The 26,116-nt window shown below is 40.7% G+C and overlaps 2 protein-coding genes across 3 annotated transcripts in view; both read right to left on the bottom strand.

Moving 5' to 3' along the window:
• LOC122555513 (E3 ubiquitin-protein ligase DZIP3-like) overlaps positions 1 to 11,165 on the bottom strand; it is a 130,681-nt gene extending 119,516 nt beyond the window's left edge. Inside the window, exons 1-2 of the mRNA XM_087992699.1 lie at positions 11,114 to 11,165; positions 4,759 to 4,795 (exon numbers count right to left, since the gene is read on the bottom strand). Of these exons, the coding sequence (XP_087848825.1) occupies positions 4,759 to 4,794 (36 nt within the window). The 5' untranslated portion in view covers position 4,795; positions 11,114 to 11,165. The remainder of the gene's footprint in view (positions 1 to 4,758; positions 4,796 to 11,113) is intronic.
• A 13,168-nt stretch (positions 11,166 to 24,333) lies between these two features.
• Positions 24,334 to 26,116, bottom strand: part of LOC122555514 (zona pellucida-like domain-containing protein 1) — a 31,411-nt gene continuing 29,628 nt past the window's right edge. For both annotated transcript variants that reach the window (XM_043701539.2, XM_087992391.1), the window contains exon 11: positions 24,334 to 25,344. In XM_043701539.2, the coding sequence (XP_043557474.2) occupies positions 25,199 to 25,344 (146 nt within the window). In that variant the 3' untranslated portion in view covers positions 24,334 to 25,198. The remainder of the gene's footprint in view (positions 25,345 to 26,116) is intronic.

Genomic DNA, 26,116 nt, shown 5'->3' with positions numbered 1-26,116 from the left:
TTAGTCTTTCATCACTGGTACATTTCTATCAAACCTCTCCTCACAGCGTATGCTCTTCCGAATGTGCCAGAATTAGATACCACCTGGATCCTTAGCAAAGTTTTATAAATGGTTAGCATAAGCTCCTTGCTTATCTATTCTAAACTCTATTAATAAGCTTTTTTAACAGCCTTCAAATCTTTCCACTCCTCGAAGGCTGTTTTGTTTCTCTAGTTCTTAGAATGTATATTTAATTTATAATGTGTTTCTCATTCTTCCCATTAAAATTAATCACAGTGAACTTCACTGCATTAATTTCATCTGCTGTGTCTACCCACTTCATCTGTTTATATATTTCTTAGTTATGTTATAATTCTCCTCATGGTAAGTATGACTCTGAGTTTGCACCTTCTGCAAAGTGTGAAATTATTCCTTGTATATTCAAACCCATGTTATTAATATATACCATGAATAGCCCTTATTCTCATTATTGACCTTTGAGGATTACCAAAGCAAATTTGCTTCAGATCTGACTAATAATTTTCCATGTCTACTGTCTGTCATAGAGTCATAGAGTTGTACAGCACAGAAAGAGACCGTTCGGTTCAACATCCATGCCAAACAGATATCCCAAGCTAATCCAGGCCCATATCCCTCTAAGCCCTTCTTATTCATATACCCATCCAGATATCTTTTAAATACTACAATTGCACCAACCTCCACCACTTCCTCTGGAAGTTCATTCCATACACGCACCACCCTCTGCATGAAAACGTTGCCCCTCAGGTCTCTTTTATATCTTTCCCCCTCACCTTAAATCTATGCTTTCTAGTTCTGGACTCCCCGACTCCAGGGAAAAGACTTTGCCTATTTACCTTATTCATGCCCCTCAGAATTTTGTAAACCTCTATAAGGTCACCTCTCAGCCTCCGATGCTCCAGGGAAAACAGTCCCAGCATACCAAACGCCTTCTTCACTATCCTATCTACCTGTGACTCCACTTTCAAGGAGCTATGAACCTGCACCCCAAGGTCTCTTTGTTCCGCAACACTCCCTAGGACCTTACCATTAAGTGTATAAATCCTGCTAAGATTTGCTTTCCCAAAATGAAGCAGCTCACATTTATCTGAATTAAACTCCATCTGCCACTGCTCAGCCTATTGGCCCATCTGGTCAAGATCCTGTTGTAATCTGAGGTAACTTTCTTTGCTGTCCACTGCACCTTCAATTTTGGTGTCATCTGCAAACTTACTAACTCTACCACTTATGCTCACATCCAAATCATTTATGTAAATGACAAAAAGTAGAGAACCCAGCACCGATCCTTGTGGCACTCCACTGATCACAGGCCTCCAGTCTGAAATACAACCCTCCATCACCACCCTCTGTCTTCTACCTATGATCCAGTTCTGTATCCAAGTGACTAGTTCTCCCTGTATTCCATGAGATCTAACCTTGCTAACCAGTCTCCCATTGGAACCTTATCATACGTCTTACTGAAGTCCATGTAGATCACATCTACTGCTCTGCCCTCATCAATCCTCTTTGTTACTTCTTCAAAAAACTCAATCAAGTTTGTGAGACATGATTTCCCAGGCACAAAGCCATGTTGACTATCCCAAACAGATAGCAGAAGTTGGTTATGAATGAGATCAGTAACTGGGAATTGGTTCCAGTAAGTATGGAAGAAACCCTATGTTCAAGTAGATGGCAGTTGTTGAATAGTAATTGAGGCCTTGGGAAGAGTTGATCAGTTCATCAGGGTGAAACCAGAATTATGTTTCCTCAACTACGTTTTCTGAGAAATTGTTCTGGACTGCTGCTGAGGCAGCATGGAGATGTGAAAGCTCCCTGCCTTCTGTTACACCAGCTTCTAGAAGCAAAAGACTAGAAAGCTGAGTAAGAAGTATTGCTACCTTTGCCTTGGTGAACTGAGAAGGTGCCTCTGATCAACACTTTAGTGAAAGTAGCCAAGGAGTGCATATTTATACCTTTGAAACAACACATTGTGAAAGCCATTTAAGTAATGTGGCCAGTCTTGTTTTATTTTTCCTTTATTTATCTCTGAACTGTGTTTGTTTGTCTGTGAAGGGAGGCGAAAAGCAAAAGTTTGAGGTTAAAAGCACAGACTTGATCAGCTTACCATGTTAATTTTCTCTCTGCTCCTTGGATGCTGCCTAACCTACTGTGTTTTTCCAGCACCAACTCTCAACTCTGATGTCCAGCATCTGCAGTCCTCACTTTCTCCTAACTTTCTCCGTGCTAAAGTTATTGTATAATTAATAAATAGTTAAGTCATTTGTTTAAGATACAAAAACACTGTTGGGAAATTACTTATTCACAAAATCTAGGAGTAGTTATTCAAAACTCTGGTTAGGAACCACTGAAGTGACCATTTTGGAGGTTTTGATGGTTTACTTTTATTGTATTGTGAGCACAGAGATAGAAAGTCTAATCTGCCTGTCTCCATGTTGTAAGAAAGTCTATGTACATAAAATCAACCACAAATGCTCTCATCCAACATAGTGACATTCCCTGCTGTTGGCATAATCTCATGGGCTTTTCTTTAAAGGTAACTTCCAATACTTTAGCAAAATCAAGAATAGCAAAATCTTTAAGTACAATAATTTAATCATTTACTGGGCAATAGAAGAAATGAAATTTAGGATGATAAAATCCAAGGTCAACTCATTATTATCTGAGGGTTTCTTTCAATATTTTTATAATGTGCTTCATGCTTTTTGTCTCTGTTAAAACAAAAAGACTGTCTCATGCTATATTGCATGGGGAGTTCCTGAAATTTACTTTTGCTGTAATTGACTACCTTTATGAGGCATGCACAATGACAACAAGGCATGAAAGCATTCTGTTATATTACTAGAGTAGTAATCTGGACTGGTATTATTGCTGGACTGTTAATCCAGAGACGCAGGTAATGATCTGAGGACTCAAGTTAGAAACCTGCCGCAGCAGATGGTGGAATTTGAATTCAATAATAATCTGCATTTAAAATCTACTGATGACCGTGAAACCATTGTCAATTGTTGGAAAAACCCAACTCGTTGACTAATGTCCTGCAGGTAAGGAAATCTGTCATCCTCACCTGGTCTGGCCTACATGAGACTCGAGATTCATAGCAATGTGATTGACTCTTGACTTTCCTGATGAAGGGCTTTTGCCCGAAACGTCAATTTTGCTGCTTGTCGGATGCTGCCTGAATTGCTGTGCTCTTCCAGCACCACTGATCCAGAATCTGGTTTCCAGCATCTGCAGTCATTGTTTTTGCCTTCTGAAATGGCTTATTAAGCCACTCAGTACAAAGGCAATTAGGACCAGCAATAAATGCTGGTTAACTAGCAATGTCCACATCCCTTGAGTACATTAAAACAAAATCCATAGATATTCAAATTTAAATCACATTTGGACAGCTGCTGAATTTAAATTCAGTTCATTACATTTGGAATTTTTAAAAAAATCCTAGTATCAGTATGAAAATTACTGGATTATTAATGGGTCACTAGTTTACAATGAGCAATACCAAAACATCATCTCAGGATGGCTGTCTGCCTGTATCACCGAACTCAAGTAAAAAGAATAACATTTCAATATTAATAATTAAAGATTCTTAAAACTTCATTTTTAAGAGACCTAAATTAATTTAATTTCAAAGAGAAAAGAGTAATTATGCTGCAATATTCAGTTTAGAAATAATTTTAAAAACACTTAACTGTTAGAAACCTGCTGCAGCAGATGGTGGAATTTGAATTCAATAATAATCTGCATTTAAGAATCTACTGATGACTGTGAATATGTAATGATCTATGTAATCTTGTATTTTGATTGTCATCTAAAGCCTTGCTTAGAGTTTTCACACAATTACAGGGAAGGTAGAGCTATACAGGTATTCAATTAATTCAATATTAATACGTTCCAAATTTTCAGAGAAGACACTTCAAAGCAAAACTGTTGAACCAGAAAGACTGTATCGCTTGACAATTACAGTGGAGTGAAGGACACAGTCACTTAACCACTCATTTTCTTTCTTCACTTTTTTTTCACTTTTTAACACACTGGAGATCCAATGAAAATTACAAATGGTGTAGTTCCTTCTAAGATCAGATAGTCACTAGATCTTGCCATTTAATATCTCAGCTTTAAAATGATTTCAGGAAGTTAGAAACAGCACTGTTTGTAAATAGAGTCATGAATTTGTGCAGCATTTTAAGAAGTTGTAGAAGGATTAGAACAGTAAATTGTTAATGACTCGCTATTCTTAAAATGGCAAATAAAGATTCTCTGATTACTTTTGTCAGGGAAGAAACGATCCTGTAATGTTCAACTTTATTAATAAGGCTAAATGTTTTTCTGTGTTTTACTAGTCGAGCACAAATGTAGAGTTATACGGCCCAAGTGATCTATACCTATATTTATAATCCACACTTACTTCCTCCTAATTTAATCCTGTTGTTCCAGGCTGCTCCCCATTCCCCCATGCCCTTGTCACTCTCTCACTGGTGCAACAAACTTTTTTTTAAATGTGCTAGTGCCATCTGCTTCATTTACTCCATGTGGCAGAGTGCCATTCTCAGAAATGTACAAAGAGATTCCTCTTAAATTAATTTGATTATTTAAAGGCCCTCTTATATTTATGTCCTTTTTTGACTCTCAATAAAAGAACGCTGTAAAAATATGTTACCAGAGTGATACATATATTTATTCTTATCCACAAAATTTGTGCTTAATTTAAGCGTTAGGACACCAGCACAGGAATGTACTTACTGAAGGTTTTTCTAATTTCTTTCCATTTCCATCCATTCTAAATGAAATCAGAGGAATCATAATTATTAAGAATCAACCAAACATATCAACACTAGAAAATAGCATATATGCAAGGAACTTAAAACTATAAATGGTTTATTTTTCTAAGTGAATTTTTTTCTCACTCCTTGCAAGATTAATCCATGCAAATGGTCCTTCGAATGCATGTAACCACGGATAAATCTTATTAATAGTTGGCTTTGGTCGCATTCAAATTCCATAATTTGAATGTGTTAGTACTGGTGCAACGGCCAAATTTGCAGTACAAATTCAAGTTGCTTATATACCGCTATTAAGAAGTCTATTTAGCTCATTATTCATGGCTCATTGTAGGAAACTACTAGTGCAAAGTCATTGTCACATTGGTCGTCTATGTGACAAAATTAAATTCCTTCAAAACCTGTGATACATTAGATGAGTTAAGAGCGAAATCAAAATGTTATACTGAATTAGGATTCAGGATGAGCTTGCCAATTGGATACATAATTAGCTTAACAGGAAGAGACAGAGAGTGGTGATGGAGGATTGCTTTTTGGACTGGAGGACTGTCACCAGTGGTGTTCTTAGGGATCAGTTCTGAGTCCTCTTTTGTTTGTCATTTACGTAAATAACTTGGATGAGAATTTAGAAGGCATAGTTAGTAAGTTTGGGGAAAGACATCAAAATTCATGGCGTTGTAGACAATGAAGTAGGTTTTCTAAGATTACAAAGGGATCTTGGATTAAATGAGTCAATGGGCTGAAAAATGGCAGATGGAGTTCAATCGAGATAATGTGAGACATAGCATTTTGGTACAACAAACAAGGTTAGGGCTTATACAATTAAGGTAAGGCCTCAGATAGTGTTATAGAACAGAGGGACCCAGGGATGCAGGTACATAGTTCTTTGAAGTTTGTGTCATATGTAGACAGGGTGGTTAAAAAGGCATTTTTCATGCCTGTCTTCCTCAGTCCTTTGAGTATTGATTGAGAAGTCATGTTGAGGTTGTATAGGACATTGATGAGGCCTCTTCTGGAATACTGTGTCCAATTCTGATCATCCAGTTATAGGAAGAATATTATTAAGTTGGAGAGGGTTCAGAAGAGATTTACCAGAAAGTTTCTGTGTAGGGAAGGTTTGAGTTTTAACAAAGGCTGGATAGGCAGAGACTTTATTTACTGGAGCATAGGAGGTTGAGACATGACCTGATAGAAGTTTATAAAATAATGACAGCTATAAATAGAGCTAATGGTAGTTGTCTTTTCTCACAGATGGGGGAATTTCAAGATTAGGAGGCACACTTTTAAGGTGATAGGAGAGATTTAAAAAAGACTCAAGAGGGAAATATTTTTACACAGAGAGTGGTTCACATGTGGAATGAACTTCCTGAGGAAGTGGTGGATGTGGGTACAATTACAATGTTTAAAAGACATTTGGATAAGTACATGAATAGGTAAGGTTTGGAGAGATATGGGCCAGGAGCAGGCACGTGGGACTAGTTTAGTTTGGGATTATGTTTGGCATGACTGGTTGTTTTCATGCTGTATGACACCATAAGAATTCCCTTGACTTGCACTGAAGCGATATAAGCAGTGGGTGGGAAGAAAAAGGGAGTTACACTTCAATTACTGCAAAGTCAAGGTGATCTGATAATCCTTAACTCAACTTTTCCTGTCTTTTTTGATTCCTTTGATTCCTTTTCAGATCTAAAATCTGTCTACCCCAGCCTTGAATATAGTCATAGAGATGTACTGCATGGAAACAGAGCATTTGATCCAACTCATCCATGCTGACCAGATATCCTAATCTCATCTAGTCCCACTTGCCAGCACCTGGCCCAAATCCCTCCAAACTCTTCCTATTCATATACTCATTCAGATGCTTAACAATCAGGCTTGACAGGCCTTGTCCTCATCATTTTCTTAAAAAAAGGCAACCCCTTATTCTGAAATTATGTCCTAGACTCTCCCACAAGGGGAAACAATCTTTCCACATCGAACCTGCCAACTCACTTAAGAATCAGGCATTAGATTAGATTATTAGATTAGATTACATTACAGTATGGAAACAGGCCCTTCAGCCCAACAAGTCCACACCGACCCGCCGAAGCGCAACCCACCCATACCCCTACCTTTACCCCTTACCTAACACTACGGGCAATTTAGCATGGCCAATTCACCTGACCTGCACATCTTTGGACTGTGGGAGGAAACCAGAGCACCCGGAGGAAACCCACGCAGACACGGGGAGAACGTGCAAACTCCACACAGTCAGTCGTCTGAGGCGGGAAATGAACCCGGGTCTCTGGCGCTGTGAGGCAGCAGTGCTAACCACTGTGCCATCGTGCCGCCGCATGTTTTAGAAGATTGCTTTTCATTCTTCTAAACTCCACTGAATACAGGGCCAACCTACTCAATTTCTCCTCATGAAACAGCCTCTTCATATCCAGGATCATTGCAGTGTATCTTCTCTGGACTGGCTCCAATGTCAGAGTATCCTTCCTTAGGTAGGGGGCCCAAAACTGTTTACAGTATTCCAGCTGTGGTCTGACTTGTGCCTTGTAAGGTTTAGCAAGAATTTCCTACTTTTACATCTCATTCCCTTTGAAACAAAGGCCAATATTCCATTTGCCTTTCCTATTACCTATTCAACTTGTACGCAAATCTTTTGAGATTTATGCACAAGGATTCCCAGGTCCCTGTGCTGCAGCTCTCTCCTCTAAAATGATATTTCCCTCCTTTATTCTGTCTGCTAACCTCATATTTTCCCATTTTGTATACCATCTGCCAAATGTTTGCCCACTTGCTTAACCTGTTCAGATCCCTCTATAGAATTTTAGTGTAATCCTCACTACTTCCCTTCCCATCTATTTTTGTTTTATCTGCAAACTTGGCTATCACTTTCTGCATCTAAATCATTAATGTATATTGTAATTAGTTGATAAATAATAAAATCTAAATATTTTGAAAGATTACTCGAGGAAGCATTCCACCAGGTCCAGTAGACTTAAACAGTCTTAACCCCAACAGTTTCCTTAGCACTTTGTCTCGAGTGATAGTAATTGTATAGTATTTATTTCCTCTCTCTCTTTTTCCACTTGATTATTTAGTAATTTTGGAATGGTATTGATGTCTTCTATGGCGAAGACTAATACAAAGTATTTATTCAAATCCTCTGCCACTTCCTTGCCATGGTTATTTCCCCAGCCTCGTTCTCTTAAGGGCCAATTTTAATTTCAATTTCTCTCATCCTTTTTACATATTTAAAGAAACTCTTACTGTCTTGGTCATACGTACAGTTCTTTATTTTTGACTCGTTTGTCTTTTGCTATTTTTTAAAACTTTCCTAATCCTCTGTTTTACCCCTAATCTTTGCCACATTGTATGTTTTTTGTTTCCATTTGATACTAGCCATAACTGCTCAGTTTAACCGTGGTTGGCTTATCTCCTTCCCAGAATCCTTTTTTCTCAGTGGGATATATCTTTGCTGTGAGCCATAAAGTGTTTTCTTAAACATTTGCCATTTTTCTCAAACATCTCCGCTCATAAGCTCCTTTCCCAGTCCACTTCAGTGAGCTCAGTCCTCATTCCTTTGTAACTGCCCTGATTTAAGCTTGTTTCTGATCCAAGTTCCTACCTCACAAACTGAACTCTAACATCAAATGCTCACACCAAAAGTTAACAGGTTGATAAATTTGCTGATGACATTTTTTTTCTTTCTTTGGGTGACATTGGTCTCTAATAAGTGTGGAATTGTTAGAGACTTATTTGAGAGTCCCAAAACCAAACAGCTTCAGATTTCACACAGGCAAAGTTTTTGCTTGCTCATAGAGATTAACCCATTTAAGTAATTGCAAGGAACTTAAAGATTGAATGAGATGCAGCAATGCTTAGGGAACCAAGATTACACAGTGGTACTGCTGGAGCTTAACCTACTAAATCCAAAATATTCAGTGCAGATGACACCAAAATTGGAGATGTAGTGGACAGTGAAGAAGGTTACCTCAGAGTACAATGGGGTCTTGATCAGATGGACCAATGGACCCAGGTGGGGCAGATGGAGTTTAACTTAGATAAATATGAGAGGCTGCATTTTGGAAAGGCAAATCAGGGCAGGCCTAATATATTTAATGATAAGGTCCTGGGGAGTGTTGCTGAACAAGAGACCTTGGAGTACAGGTTTATACTTCCTTTAAAGTGGAGTCGCAGGTAGATACGATAATGAAGAAGGTGTTTAGTATGCTTTCCTTCATTGGTCCAAGCATTGAGTGTAGGAGTTGGAAGGTCATGTTGCTTCTGTACAGGTCATTGGTTAGGCCACTGTTGGAGTATCGTGTGCAATTCTGGTCTCCCTCCTAGAGGAAGAATGTTGTGAAACTTGAAAGGGTTCAGAAAAAGTTACAAGAAAATTGCTAGGGTTGGAGGATTTGCGCTATAGGGACAACTGAACAGGGGCTGGGGCTGTTTTCCCTGGAACGTTAGAGGCTGAAGGATGACGTTCTGTACATTTATAAAATCATGAGGGGCATGGATAAGATAAATAGACAAGGTCTTTTCCCTGTGGTGGGGGAGTCCAGAACTAGGGGGCATAGATTTAGGGCGACAAGGGAAAGATTTAAAAGGGACCTACAGGACAACATTTTCATGCAAAGGGTGGTGCACATATGTAATGAGCTGCCACAGGAAATGGTGGAGGTTGGTATAATTCCAACATTTAAAAGGCATCTGGATGGGTATATGAGTAGGAAGGGTTCAGAGTGATATGGACCAAGTGCTGGCAAATGGGACTAGATTAATTTAGGATGGTCAGCATGGACAAATTTGGGTCTGTTTCCATGCTGTACATCTCTATGACAAAACTTCAAGAGCAATCTTGAGCTTAATTTGTGAATGTATTCATAATTAACCAATTTACTAAATGGAAACTGCAATCTCTTCCTTATAAGATGAGAAACCTATCACAAATCATTATTCTTTTAAATACAATTCTGAACTGTGAAGCTGAAAGACTTGCATTGACAAAAATAGCTTTCAACACCTCAAGACCTTTCAATGAAATTTGAAAGAAATGAAATCACCTTGAAGTTTAATGTTGGAATTTAGTCAGGTTCTTGCACTATAGGGGTGTCAAGCTTTGTGGGAAACAGGCAACAAAGTGGGGTGATGTCTAGATTGAAATAACCGTGATCTTATAAAATGGAAATTCAGACTTGAAGGATCATAAGACCAAATCCTGGTCCTTTGTTTTACACTAAGCGTTTGTAAAAAATGACAATCATCAGACTATTTGTTTTTAGTGATGTTGGTTGAAGGATATTCCCAAGTGTACCTTAGAATCATAGAATTCATACAGCATGAAGCAGGCCATTTGGCCTATTGAGTCCACACTGACCCTCTAAAGAATATTCCACACAGACCCACTCACCTGCCTGCCTTACCCCCTGTAACCCATCCAGACTGCACACTGCTGGACACAATAGGCAATTTAGCATGGCCCATCCATCTAATCTGCACATCTTTGAACTGGGGGAGGTAGCCCACACAGACACAGGGAGAATGTGCAAACTCCAGTCGCCTAAAGCTGGAACTCTGCATGCAGTCCCTGATGCTGTGTGGCAGCAGTGCTAGCCACGGAGCCACCATACTGCCCCACAGAAGAACACATTCTCTTTTTGAAATAGTGCCACAGAATCGAACAAACAGGGCAAGTATAGCTGCAGTTTAAAGTAGAACAGTACAGGCCCTTCGGTCCTCGATGCTGTGCTGCCCTTTTGTCCAACACTAAGATTAACCTACATGCCCTTCACTGTACTAACTTGCGTGTGCCTACCCAAGAGTCGTCTACATGTCCCTGAATATTTAACACCTTATTGAACAAGAGCAGCTATGGCACTCCCTTGGATTGGAGAACAGTGCCAGCCAAACCTATCTGCTGAATGTCTTGACGTGAAACTTGCACTAACAACAACTGGAGGGGTTATGTGTGCCACCCACTCACAGAGGCAAGACCAATAACCAAAATTGTAAAATTTCCCCAACTGAGTGTTTAAGCATCACATGGCGATCCTAAAATAATTGAATGGGGCGGGGAGGAAATTATTTAAGTTTGAAAGCAATTGTTAGGGGGGGAAGGTGGTGAGAGATAACTGGAGGAAGTGAAATTGTTCTCTGCTGATAGCACATCATCTCATTCCCCTTCGAACAACAAGCCGCCCCAACATTTAATCTGCATTGACGCAGAGCTTGACATTTAAGCAAGAAGCAATAAAAACCCGACCTGCAGCTGTCACTCCATACTACCTCAATGAAGCCGAATAAAGCCCAGGGTTTTATTTTACCTGTTTAACCGTATCTCCACCAAATTAGCACCTCCCCTTCCCCCATTCACTAACAAGCCCGAGCTGGCGCCGGGTTGACCGAGCCGTCTCCGCTCTCCCCCGCCCTGAGCAGCGCCGCCGCAAGGTGCCCAGGCGCCACTGCCAGTTCAGGGGAATCCCGGAGAAACCAGCCTTAACCAAGGCGGATTTGCCCGGGGTACCCAACGCTGATGCTCTTAGGTAGAACGTGACAGGCACACCACCTGAAGGCTAACTTTCAAATGAGCCGTCAAACTGACTGGCAGTGCTCTTGGAAAGAGGACTGAAGAATAGCAAGCAGAAAGTCTGGGATATATGGGTCATTTTCAGTTTGACACACTGTTGGAGACAAACAGAAATTGCTGCAGAAACTCAGAAGGTCTGACAGCATCTGTCGAGAGAAATAGAGTTAACGTTTGGAATGTGTTGTAGTGATACACAAATAGTTTTTCTCCCCACAAATGCTGCCAGACCCTGTTGGGTTTCTCCATCATTTGCTCCATTCATTTCAGATTTCCCAGCATCCATATTATTTTGCCATCATATGATTATCAGACTGCGGCAGAGACAGGTGTTGGGGCCTCAGTACATGTGATCTATATTAACAACTTGGATGAAGCGCTCCGATTATATTGTAAGATTTGCTTATGATACAAAGTTGAGAAGGAAAGCAAGCTGTGAAGGATACGAGGAGCCTGAAAAACAATAAATGTGATGTGGAGGTGCAGGGGTTGGACTGGTGTGGGCAAAGTTAGAAATCACACAATACCAAGTTATAGTCCAACAGTTTATTTGAAATCACAACCTTCAGAGCCCTACTCCTTCATCAGGTGAAGTGTGAGGGAAGCACACAGAACACAGAATTTATGGGCAGAGAGATCAGAAGGTCATACAAATGGTGTAAGTGGAGTATCAATTAATAAGTCTCTGCAGGGTGTAAGACAGTGAGAGTAAAGTGTCAATAGCTGAATAACAACCGAAGTACCTGCAGAGACATATTCAACACTCGCACCATTTGTATAATCTTTTGACCTTCCTGCCCCGATCTCTCTGCACATTAATTCTGTGTTTTGTGTGTTTCCCTGCCACTTCACATGATGAAGGGGGTCTGCTCCGAAAGCTTGTCACTTCAAATAAACCTGTTGGCCTATAACCTGGTGTTGTGTGATCTCAAACAATAAATGAAGAGGGACTTTAAAATGCTGTAACACAGGGATATCTGTGTATCCTTGTATATGAATTATTAAGTGTTAGCATCCAGGTATAGCAAGTAATTGGGAACAAGTAGTGAATATGGCTTTTACTGCACGGGGACTGTGTGTAAAAGTAGAGGAGGTCTTACTGCGTCTGTGCAGAATAATAGTGAGATCAGATCAGAAGAGTCACTGGACCTGAAACTTTAGCTCTCCACTGATGGTGCTACACTTGCTCAGTTTCTGCAACAATTTCTGTTTTTGTTTCATACTTTGTAGATATGTTATCCTCATTTAAAGAAGAATACACATGCATTGGAAGCAGTTCAAAGAAGGGTCTTTGAGATTAGAAGAATGAGAAGTGATCCTGTTGAAACATTTAAGATTCTGAAATACTTGAAAGGGTAAATACTGAGAAGATATTCCTTAAACAGAGGAATCTGGATAAAGGAAGCAGTTTAAAAATAAGCGGTCTCCTTTTTAAGATGGACATGATGAGTAATTTCTTCTTTCAGAGGATTCTTACTCTTTAAAATGATCTTCCATCATATAGTGGAGGCTAGATCACTGACTACATTTCAGGACTGAGTTGGACAGATTTTTCATTGACAAGTGAGTTGTAGCATCTGTGGGAGAAAGCAGAGTTAACTAATGCTACCAGACCTGTTGAGTTTCACCAGCACTTTCTGTTTTTATCTTCCCCTTTAACTGCTGAGTTACTCCAAACATGGTTGTGGCATAGTGGATTCTAGGTGTACAGATTACATGATTAGTTGGAGCTGGACAAACTCCTTCCATAGCCCATGTCTAGGTGTTGCCTAATAGTTTGGTCTTACCCAGTTGACTACCCAGGCAATGGTCTGGATGTTTTGATGATGGGTAGGAGATGAGCCCTATCATACCTACTTCTTTAGTTAAGTCAGTTCCAGTTGAAGTTTCAAAGATAGGTAATCTTAATGATTTGGAATATTGTGTGCAATTCTGGTCTCTCTGCTATAGGATTAGATTAGATTACATTACATTACAGTGTGGAAACAGGCCCTTCGGCCCAACAAGTCCACACCGACCCGCCGAAGCGAAACCCACCCATACCCCTACATTTACCCCTTACCTAACACTACGGGCAATTTAGTATGGCCAATTCACCTGACCCTGCACATCTTTGGACTGTGGGAGGAAACCGAAGCACCCGGAGGAAACCCACGCAGACACGGGGAGAATGTGCAAACTCCACACAGTCAGTCGCCTGAGGCAGGAATTGAACCCAGGTCTCAGGCGCTGTGAGGCAACAGTGCTAACCACTGGGCCACCGTGCCGCCCACAAAGGAAGGATGTTGTGAAAATTGAAAGGGTTCAGAAAAGATTTACAAGGATGTTGCCAGGGTTGGAGGGTTTGAGCTATTAGGAAAGGCTAAATAGGCTGGGGCGATTTTCCCTGGAGCATCAGAGGCTGAGGGGTGACCTTATAGACATTTATAAAATCAAGAGGGGCATGGATAGGGTAAATAGACAAAGTCTTTTCCCTGGAGTGGGGGAGTCCAGAACTATTGGGCAATTCAAATGGTGTGGGGGGAGGGCGCGGTGATGTTGGCCAGGTTCAGAGTGTTCATTGGATCACAGAGTTTTTTTTAACCATGCTGGGGAGAGAGAATGTTGTTTACCCCATGAATGGGGTCAGAATGGGAGGTAGAAATAATCTATGGGAGAAGGGGAATAACGAGATTACCGGAAGTCTGTAAGGGGCAGAGAAAAAGACTGCAAAAGAGAGAGAAAGAACCATTTTAAACCTTTACAAACTGGAAGCCAGAAAATCTGGAAATTGCTGAGATAGTGAATTCCTTGAAAACAAATGTGGAATTTTTAGCATAAAGCCAAGAGCAAATATGCAGAGACAACTATAGTGGATGCTATTGTAATGAACTGTTAAATTGTAATGAACTGTTAAATTGTAATGAATTGTTAAATTTAAATCTGGGATTGAGATTTGAGATGCATTAACAAAAGGGCAATAGCTAGCTAGTTAAAATGTTCTAGCATATCATAAATGCCACCTCTTTTTATTTTCCTTTAATTTTGGATTGTGGATCAAAACTGGAAACTGATTCTGCCTTATACCAAGGAAGGAGATGCTACACTTGAAAACAAGTTACTGGAATTCATTGTGGATTGTATTGACAGAGTTACTATGTTCAGGCTGTGGGAGAGGATTGCTGCACTCATTGGCTTCATGGCTATATGGTTTAGGGAAGCTCTAACCAGACAAAGTGTGTGATTTTTGGCTTTCTGTCAGGACCATGGGTCAGGAATGCTCAGCATGATAACAACTCTCTGACTCCTGGGCAGTTGGACAGTGTCTTTGTGAACACTACAGTGAACAGACTCTAAAAGGATAGTATCATGTCTCTCCTTGCAGTTGAGATAATAAATAATTGGAAGATAGCTAGCTATACTTAGACATCATTTGTCTATAAGCTGCTACTTCTGACCACTGAATGAAAGACTAAATAATTAGTCTGTCAATCACTCTGTCTTCAGTAAAAAAAAACTGAGGGGAATTTGAATGAGAAGGTCAGAAGGATTCTAAGAAGGAAAAGGACTTTATCAAATTCTCTGGATTCATGCTTTTGAACTGCGTCCCCTAATTTATTCCTCCATTTACCCATAACATTCATTTGACTGTGTCTGTCTGTATATGTGTGTAAGAGGGTTTAAGAAGGGATAAAGTTTATGTTAGAGAGTCAGAAGCTGATCATTCCATATTTTGTTTGCATGTGGTTAGAATTAATTTTTTGTAACAAATAATGTTTTTCTTTTTATTAATTTTAGAAACCTGGCTAGCATTTTCTGTTAATGTGAGTTCATCAGAAAGGAAAATTGGCGAGATTGAGTAATTTGATTAAATCTTTAACTTTAGTGACGATTCCAGAATTAGTGAGGCTTATGTATCAATGTGCTTTCCTAAATGCATCACCACAAGATGTTACGGAAATAGGTAAGCTGTGACTCACCAGTTTGAGGATAGTATATTTAGTGAGATGAGGTTTTTTGAGTAGAACTATGTTAGTTACTTTGAACCTTTTGTTGTCACCTTATGCCTGCTGTTTTAGGCTAATTTACGTTTGCGAGGTCTAAGAAATCAATTCTTTCCTCATGTGTTGTAACTTTATGTTTATTGAGGGTTGGTAATTGTTGAGGTCATGACAAGTTCTTCTAATTCTTCTTCTATGGGAGTCCATGTATCTCATATATCAACACAAATAGATAAAGTACGGTTGCTAAATGACTGTTGTTTAATGAATGAATTAATAAAAATAGAAAAAGGACCCCTTGGAAATCAAAAATGTTGTCCTCAACAATCAAAATGTAACACTTGAGAAATTCTCAAAGCCCTCAGAATAAAATATTTTGAACCTCTGAAGGCATGAGATGTTACAGAGGTGTTCCATCTGCCTTTTAGGTGCACGGAAAATATGGAACTGTTATGAAGAGGAGCAGGAACTGGCCCAGCCAATATTTATCTCTCAATCAACATGAAAAACAAGTTTTCTGTTTCACAATACTGACTGCCATGTCTCCTACTGAACAACAGTTACTATCCTTCATAGGTGCTGCATTTTGGGAAAGCAAATCTTAGTAGGGCTTATATACTTAATGGTAAGGTCCTAGGGAGTGTTGCTAAACAAAGAGACCTTGGTTCATAGCTCCTTGAAAGCACAATCACAGGTAGATAGGATAGTGAAGAAGGCATTTGGTATGCTTTCCTTTATTGGTCAGAGTATTGAGTACAGGAATTGAGAGGTCATGTTGCGGCTGTACAGGACATTGGTTAGGCCACTTTTGGAATATTGTGTACAATTCTGGTCTCTCTGCTATAGGAAGGATGTTGTGAAACTTGAAAGGGTTCAGAAAAGATCTACAAGGATGTTGCCAGGGTTGGAGGATTTAAGCTATAAGGAAAGGCTGAATAGGCTAGAGCTGTTTTGCCTGGAGCATCAGAGGCTGAGGAGTGACCTTATAGGCATTTATAAAATGAGGGGCATGGATAGGGTAAATAGACAAGGTCTTTCCCTGAGGTGGGGGAGTCCAGAACTAGTGGGCATAGGTTTAGGGTGACAGGGGGAAGATATAAAAGAGACCTAAGGGGCAACAATTTCATGCAATGGGTGGTACGTGTATGGAATGAGCTGCCAGAGGAAGTGGTGGAGGCTGGTACGATTGCAACATTTAAAAGACATTTGGATGGGTATATGAACATGAAGGGTTTGGGAGGATATGGGCTGGGTGCTGGCAGGTGGGACTAGATTGGGTTGGGAGAGCTGATCGGCATGGACAGGTTGGCCTGAAGGATCGGTTTCCGTGCTGTACCGCTATGACTCTCTGACAAGTAATTTGTAAGCTGTAAGGAAGTTTGAGACATCTGATGATCATGACATCCACTTATAAATGCAAGTTGTATTAATACATACAAGATAGGTAATGTAAATACCAGAAACTGCAAGGACTGAAGGTTTGTGCAGGATAGGTTGGACCAAAGGGTCTGTTTCCATGCTGTACATCTCTCTGACTCTACAACTCTAAGGGGTCTGGATAGGAATATGAAAAGGAAGCGTTTAAGTGGGATATGGGCCAAGTGCTGGCAAATGAGACTAGATTAATTTATGACACCTGATCAGCACGAACGAGTTGGGCCGAAGGATCTGTTTCCGTTTTGTACATCTCTATGACTTTAAATATTCGATAAACCTAAATTGTATCAGCTTTGACCCAACACTTAGGCATGACAATGGGACATGAGCTGAGATTTTCTGAAAATAATGAAATATTTCTTTACGCAAGGAAATGTGAGTTATATCGAGTCATAGTTAAATAATCATACAGCATGGAAACAGACCCTCAGTCCACCTCATCTATGCCAACCACGTTCCCGAACTAAACTACTGCCACTTGCCTGTATTTGGCCCATATCCGTATAAATCTTTCCCATTCATATACCTTTCCAAATGTCCTTTTTAATGTTTTAACTGTACCTGCATCCACCTCTTCCTCTGGCAGTTCATTCTGTCAGTTTAGTGGGGAAAAGATTCAGCTTTTAAAATTGTGAGATGCTTACATTCTGTCCATTTGGATAAATTGCTTTAGATGAATAGGAGTGAGGGAACCAGGGCACTTATGTGGAGTATGTAACCAATGAGGTGAATAAAATGTTGGGAAGGATTTCTTTTTACAGAGCTGTTTGCTAGGGTTTTGATTATGCATACTCCTTTGAAGGTGAGCTGGAGAATTTCTTGAGAGGGGAGGCCAGTTCAAGTAATAGGTGTGAGGAGCAAGTCTCAAAGGGACCTGAATGACATGGGCTATGGTGAGAAATATGGTAGAATCACATGACAATTCCATTGGTAACCTTATTTAATGCAGATTAACTTATTATTAACCTCCTTAATATACAGCTTTCAATTATACGAGCTACTGTGAGAAGATTAGACACAGAGAATTCTTGACATGGAAGTCAGCAAAGGTACCTTGTGACTCCAGCTCACCTTTGGTAGCAAAGAGCCTCCATGTTGCTGACCACATAACTGCATCTCAGGCCATGATCCACGGGCACCCCTCATCCACGGACATTGGCATCCAATAATTCCCAACAATTCAGGCACTTCACCGATTTACTTGCAGCATCCTTACAAATACACGGGGGGGGGTCAGGTGCAGATCTCGCAATGTGACTGTGTGCTATATCAATCTCACAACTGATCCATGTACTAGTAGCTTATACAGTCGACACACTAAATGTGTAGTGAGCAAGCAGCCATGCAGAGGTGGGAGCATGGAGGGATGATATCTGTGAAGGACCTAACTGCGTTTGGAAAGAGAAATATGATAAAGCATGGATAAGGACGGGGTGATGTGAAGGAGCATTGACCACAATCAGGAGCACTCTGGCTTCAAGTGGATTGAGGACAATGTATGACCACAGCTGGCATGGTCACCTCACTGCCAGGGGCTGGAGGAGAGAGGTGGCCAGGTGTTGGTTCATGTAGATGAGTTGAGTAGGGAGTTGGAGTGGTTCAAAGGTTGGAGAGTTCAAGGTAAGGACTTGTTGACAGAGAAAGAGTCTGGAAAACACTGCTAGCTGACTCCTTCCATTGTGCTGGAAATTAAAAGAGCACAATGGAGAAGGAAATCGTTGCAACCACACTTGAAGCAAGTGGGGTAAATTGTCTTGACCTCTGAGGGAAGTGCTAAAAGCCCACTGATGTGAAGCCCTTCAGAGGAAACTTTACACATGGAAGCAGCACTGTACAGGACACAGACTCGCAGGCTCCCTAATCTGTTGTGACCCTAATGCATTGGCTGCCTGTATGCTGTACACTTCGCTGCCTCAGGCACTGTTGACCAGTTCATTCAAGACCAACACATTCGCATGTACAGGGCAGAAAAAGAATAGTGATGCTTGAGCAAGGTGACTAACGGAGCCAGCAGAACCCATTTCTCTGCATATGCCTTGTCCATTTTGCATCCATATGCTGTAACAGGATCTCAACACAGACATTACTCCATGTTACCTCATATATGGATGTCTATTATGCTCATGGTAACATAGTTACATTCAGAGTTTGTGACTCAAACAAGCAGATTATGGTAAAAAGTCATTAATGTAATGGAAACATGAGCATCGATCTAAAGTGCAATGTGACCTGTGCCACCAATGGGCCCTCAAAAGGTTATTTCCTTGCTTTCCCTCCCACTGAACCTCAGATAGCACAGCTGGGGTGAAGGAATGTTGCTCGATAGTCAAATCTATTGTTCTTGGATGTTTGTTTGGGTGACCCTAGGCCATTTGTTCTGAGGCCCAAGGAATAAGAGCCAGGATCCTCCACCTTTATTCTGCCTGCCCCTTTCTTGAAATTCCATGGATCAGAGTTGCCATGCAGGGTCAAGATAGAGGGCCTGGCCACCTCTCCTGAGAGGAGACCTCTGAGGAGCTTGTGTGTGGTTCCTCTTTCAGCCTCATGGCACCACCATGCCTTCTTGTGACAGCTACCAATCTGTCCATGTATATAACCAGACCACTGCATGCCTATGCAGTGTTGCTGCAGTCCTGCATGCTCTGGGTTACGATGACAATTGACAAAATCCTTGATTGTTTACACCTCTGGGTCCTCTCATGTATACGAGCAGATGCCTGGTTTCTGACATTCGTTACAGCTGCCTGGCATTTGTCTTCATTGGATGGCACAGTGGCTCAATGGTTAGCATTGGTGCCTCACATAGCACGGGACCTGGGATTGATTCCAAACTCTGGCAATGGTCTGTGTGGAGGTTGCATGTTCTTCCCATGTCTGTGTGGGTTTCCTCCGGGTGCTCTGGTTTCCTCCCACAGTCCAAAGATGTGCAAGTTAGATGGATCGGCTATGCTAAATTGCCCATAGTGTCCAGAGATTTGTGAATTAGGTGCATGACCATGGGAAATGCAGGGTTTCAGGGATAGAGGAGGGGGATGTGGCTGGGTAGGATCTTCTTTGGAGGGTTGGTATGGACTTGTTGGGCTGAATGGCTTGTTTCCACACTGTGGAGATTCCACAACATTCTATAACATTGATTAGCGTGGGAGCTGTCACAGTGAGGTGCTCGCCCACTTATACTCTCAAATATTCTACATCTGATGTTGCCATTGAAGTGTCAATATCTGAGTTGGTGGGTGGTGCAGAAGGGAGCCTTGTTAATGTTTCCATTGAGTTCTTGGAACTCTCTTCCTCAGAAGCCAAGAAGATGCTTTCTGCCAAGGCAGTTTGTTTCTCCATTGAATCTATGGCCATCCCGCTGGTACCTGTTGGACACAAGAAAGAGAAGGCATTGTGGCCAATGGTTAGGAATGCAGCAAGGTTAATGTGAGAGCTGCAGGGGAATGAAGAATGGTACCTACTTGGTTGGTGGAACATGGATATTTCAGCATCCCTACTGAAATGGTTGGTCCTGATCTCCTCCTGTGAAAGACTGCATTCTCCCTTCAGTGGGTGAAAAGCCTAATGCTGGGTATCCCTTTAATCCATCATGACTCTTTCTGCCCTGTTATGGGCTGTTTTCTCCTGTAATGGGAGAACGGCAAGGATGCATTGAAATGTCAGTGACCGGCACACCTGTTAATGCTGGTGCAACTGGTTGAAAGAAATTGACTTTTTCTGGTGAGTGAGTTATTGGTGCAGAGGCAATGTGGGCTTATTGCATGATGAGGAGGGGCTTGGGATGTTTGGGGGAGGAGAGGGGTTAGTGGGGGGTGAGAGAATGTGAGGGGAAATGTTGCAGGCAATACTGAGAGTGGCAGAGCATGAGCCTTGGTGGGGGGTTTGGGTGCAGTAGTTGAAAAGAGAAGAGTATGCACTTACACTTGTAGAATAATTGATTTTCTTGCGTCACTGTTGGCCATTGCACTGCCACAATACATAAAGCAAAGACCCAGACAGCAACTTTAGACCAGGCTGCTGGGATCTGTTGGTGTGACTTTCTCTGCTGGTACTCAGGGAAAAGGATGGCCTTCCACTGAACCGCTCAGTCCATCAGTACTTGCTGTTGGAGAGTTGCGGTGTTGTTTTCCCCTCTGCAACATCTTTGGAATGACTGTCTGTTACTCAGTGGAGCTGCTTTGGTGTGCCAGTGCTCCTCTGTGTGCACCGTAGCCTTTGTAATATGTGGGCATGACACGTGGCATGTGACAAAACTGAGACTTAACAAATAAAATTAAATATTCAGCCAAAAGTCTTGTGTATCTGTCCACTTCACGTCATGTACTTGAAAGCCACTGAAGTGCTTCATGAAATATAGTTACTGTTGTTAAGCAGGAAATGCGGCATGCAATTCGTTCATGTCAAGGTTTTGCAAATGGCAATGTTATGTAGTGAACAGATAAATCTATATATTTTTGTGATGTGGAGTGAGGACGTGGCATTTCTCCAATTCCCCCTCAAAATAATGGCCCAGAGACTGGGGATGTACGTCAGAACTCTGGAGAAGTCCTGATGCAGTAACTCTCCAAGAACTGCATGGGAAGTTGACACACTTTCTCTAAGACTCTCCAAATAAAAAACCCTGGTTTAACAAATAAAACCAAGTGTCCTGGGTCACCACTGACCACTCCTCCAACACTGTCTTCCTTCTACATTACATCACATTATCTTCCTCTTCTTGGACCTAAGACCATAAAATGTGGTAGCCAGTAGCACTGCAAACAGCTCATCAGTCTGCTTTGCCATTCAGTGGGATCATCATTGCTCTGAAAATCCTCAACTCGATATTCCTTACTGATTAAGAATCTGTCTATCTCAGCCTTGATATATTTAATGACTCAGCCCATGACTGCTCTCTGCAGTAAAACATTCTACCAATTCACTACCATCCTTAAGAAGAGATTCCTCCTCATCTCCGTCTTAAATGTGCAATCCCCTATTTTGTCATTTGGTCCTAGACCCTCCCACAAGCCAAAACAACTTTCTGCATTTACCATGTTAATTTCCCTCAGAATCTAACCTGATCCCTGACTCTCCGAGCCACTGTGAACATCTGACTCACGCCCATCCCTAAAACACAACTCCACCCAACCCAATGTCTGATCTGGCTTCCCACCCCCAAACCAACCCTCCACACTACCCCTTGGCTCTTAGCTCCACCTGCCCACATGATAGGAACTGGCTCAGCAGTCCCATATCACCCCACCTCTGCCTTTTCAGCCCCAGCCCTCACTAATTCCTCACACACTTATCTGTCATGTTACCACCCCACCCCATCAACACCCAGATGCCACCAAGATGGCACCCTATCTCTTCACATACTTGATGCTCTTCTAGCCCATCCAGCTGAGACTCTTCCAGCACACCACCTTCTCATCCACTTGGCACCCGAGCCCAACACCTGTCTGCTACACTACCCTTTCACCCATTGTCAAGATACTTTCTAACATAGTGGTCACCCCATCCACCTGGCATCTTCTATCTTTACCCAGCTGGTACTTCACAATTCATCAACCTGGCATTCCACCCCTCACCTAATTGGCACTCTACCTTGTCATGCAGGTGGCACTCTACACTGTTACCAACCTGACACCCTATGCTCTTACCTGCCTGGGACACTTTCCCACTTTGTCACTTTACTCTGTAATCCTCTGCCACCCGTCTCCCTCAGCCATCCACTACCCTACCCTCTACCACCTTACCCACTTGGCAAATTAATGAGAAAGAATTGATAAAACCCTTTATTTCGGGGAAGTGTGAACAAGACCATGAACAATTAGAATTAAACCAGAAATTAAGCTTTAAGGAACACTGATTCTACAACTGCAGACAAATAATTCAAATAGCAATGGAAGATGAAAAGGGAAGAGTTAGATTTAGATTAGATTTAGATTTTATTGTTATGTATACTCAAGTACAGAAGTACAGGAGTGCAGTGAAAAGTGTATGATGTTGCCACACAAGGCGCCATTTTAGGTACCAAGTAACCTAGGTACAAAAAGCTTAGGTACAAAGCAGTAGGAGAAACAGAATTAAAAAGTTAAGCCTTACTTCATAGAAGGACCATTGATAGGGAGAATGACCATAAAGCCCATTCCCATATAAATGTATTCAGAGATTTGGTGATGTGTGTACCAAGGATTATTTTATCATCATAGGGATCCATTGTGGACAAACTAACTTGGGTTTTACCATTTTGGGGAAACCAATTTGGTATTATTGTTTGCTCTTTTCTTCCTTTCTTCCAATATCTACAAAGCACTTCCTTTTCTTATTTCTTTTATCTTATCATATATTATTATCTGATTATTATGTTAGTCTTATTGTTGTCATTATATTTAATATAATTGTTACTTGAACACATTAACTGGCTTTGTCACTCATTCCTTTTCTGTCCAGAGCACAGATCTAAGCAGGACACCACAAGGACTCTGAACAAATAGTGATGGCTGATAAGGCATTGATTGCATAATGAGGAAAAATGCGACAGGGTTAGATGGGTTTAAATCTTTCAGATAGCAGTTGCACTTCAGGGTGAGTAAGAATAAAAGATAAGTATTAGAGGAGTAAACATAAATGGATTCAGAAAGTTTAAGTGATACGATTCTCCAGGGAGAATTGATTGAAGAATGCAGTGAGATAGCTGTAAATAGTGCTGTTCTATTTTCAGTCAGATTGCTTTTTTCTTTTCCTCAAAGATTCATTTTTGTTTTTCACTCTAAACATGTTCTCAAAAATCTGAATTTACCTCCATTTGAGTTGATGATCTTGGAAACATAGAGGTGGGGATAGTCCAGGGTCTGCAACTGGACACAAGGGAAAATCTGGGTACAGTAAATACCAGGAAAACAACTGTATCCCTTTATAGGCACAATGTTCAATTTCTTACTGCATTCAGTGTCCATATATCCTTTACGAAATCCATCAAGTTGGCTATGTAATTTAATACCAGGTATTTCCTGGTTACTGATTCAAAAACTGTTTCATATTGGCAAATTCATTCAAAATAATATGAATGCATCAACATTTTAGCTTCCACAGGCAAATTGCTGAACAAGAGCTGAGTTGAAATGAATTTGTGTTTTTGTTATAGTAAATGGAAATTCACCCTCAAAGAGTTAAAAGCTCTGATTGTTTTTTTGCCCCCTACCTACCAAATGTTCGCTGTCTTTTCTTTCTTCTGAAAGAACACGTTCGAGTAAGTTCCATGGAATACAGACAAAGGGGCTATTCTTCATGACTGAGGTGAGAAAGTGAATCCTGCTGACCTAATCACTCATGGACAATCAAGTGCTCTACTAACCTGACATCCACTCGAGAATAGCAATCAACTGTTGGTTGTCTTGCTGATTTTACTCTGCCAAGTCCTGGGTCACCACTAGTGTCAACTCTGCCAGTCCAAATTAACATCTAGGTTGAGCTCAGCTAAAACAGCTAGACTAGAGTTTAATCCTGGGACCTTCCATGTTCATTTGATTCAATACCAAACTGAGCTGTATACACAATAAGCCATCAGATAGCTTCAATTTTATTTTTCATTCTGTGCCAATACAATGTCATCTAAATTGTACGGAAATCATACTTGTACAAATTTACACTTTTACACATCTACCTCAAAACATTACTCTGTATCTGCCTTCCTTTTCCAAGATTTGGTGATGCTGGTGTTGGACTGGGGTGTACAAAGTTACAAATCACACAACACCAGGTTATAGTCCAATAGGTTTAATTGGAAGCACTAGCTTTCGGAGCACTGCTCCTGATGAATAAGCACCACTCCGAAAGCTAGTGCTTCCAATTAAACCTGTTGGACTATAACCTGGCGTTGTGTGATTTGTAACCTCCTTTTCCAAGGTATCCCAAAAAGTAAAAAAAAAGTAACAATAGGCAGAGGCACGGCTGTAGCTAAGAAATAGTAATGTCGAAAAGCAGTAATTTTAGCAACTTGATTAAATAATCATATATAAATGAAATATTTAAATCACGGGATCATTTAAAAGTAATTTTGAGCCAATATTTTGGTACATTTTACGATATACCTTTTTGTGACGTGAATTTAATAACTCCACACAGAGAGGCTCTATTCACTTTAGCTACTATATGCAACTGCTCTCATCTTCCATATAGCAAACACAAAATCCCTGCATAGATGCAATTAAAACAGATGCAAACGCAAGAACTTCTCATTACAAGTGTCATTTAAAAAATCTGTGTTGCCGTACACCTCAAAATATACCCTGTATTCATCGGCAAGATTGAATAAGGCTCAGCATAACTATTTTAGCAAGCAATATTGAAAGCCTGAAAGTTGTACAAAATCTTCAATTAATGGAAATTGATTATTTTTGTTTTCTCTTTGTAGGTTTTCCAACCTAGGTTAAGATGCTTTTCTTCTGAAAATTTCGGTAGACTAGTACACCTCCTGCAATCAAGGCAAGACAGATGACAGCAATGATACCCAATCCAATGCCCAGTCCAGTACATACACCTATAGCTTCTTGAGTAGCTAAGGTTGATTCTGGAGGGAAAAAAAATGAACATGTGTAAGAAATGTGATGGTCTACTTGCTTGTCATACTCAAACAGTGAGTTAACAGCAACTTAATGATCTAGTAACGAACATTGAATCAAAACTTGATTAGGACGTTAAAGAATCACAGAATTTTTACAATGCAGAGGAAGCTATTTGGCCCATTGTGTTAGCACTGGCTTTCCAAATGAGTAATTAAGTTAGTGTCATTTTCCTGCCTTCCCCTATGTAACTCTGCACATTCTTCCTATTCAAAAAGCAGTCTTCTTTTCTTTTGAATGTTTCGAATGTTATTAGATTCGTTACCAGTAGTATATTGCCATCAAAGTACACCAAAGGATGGAGAAAAAAAATAAGGCAGAATTTACCATCCAGTGATATCAGAACATGTGTGCAGATATCAAATGAGGTCAAGATTGGACTCAACTGTGATGCCTAATAATTTGAGTATTAGGCCAACATGTATTATCTGGAACATACATATATGTAATGGACATTCAAATGAAACATCAAAGGGCTGTCCCCACATCTTTATTAGAGAGCAGGGTGGAGAGGTTGGCTGGTGCTGGTGCTGTTGGTGGTGGGAAAAAAACAATAGAAGCACAGAGAAATTGAACTATGATTTTTGTTTAGTTTTGAATCTGGTTTCTGATGGTGTGATCTGGGCACTTCCAAAATGAATTCATAATATGTTGACTCAATGTGTTGTTTTCATGTTCTGCATTTTTAAAGGAATTAAAGTTAATTTTCATGTTTTCTAA

This window comes from Chiloscyllium plagiosum, unplaced genomic scaffold (assembly GCF_037043375.1).
Source record: "Chiloscyllium plagiosum isolate Xiang-an unplaced genomic scaffold, Cpla_swu_hap1 HiC_scaffold_12, whole genome shotgun sequence".
In the NCBI taxonomy this organism is placed as follows: domain Eukaryota; kingdom Metazoa; phylum Chordata; class Chondrichthyes; order Orectolobiformes; family Hemiscylliidae; genus Chiloscyllium; species Chiloscyllium plagiosum.
Note: the sequence above shows the minus strand (reverse complement) of the source record. Positions and strands in the feature narration are given on the sequence as shown.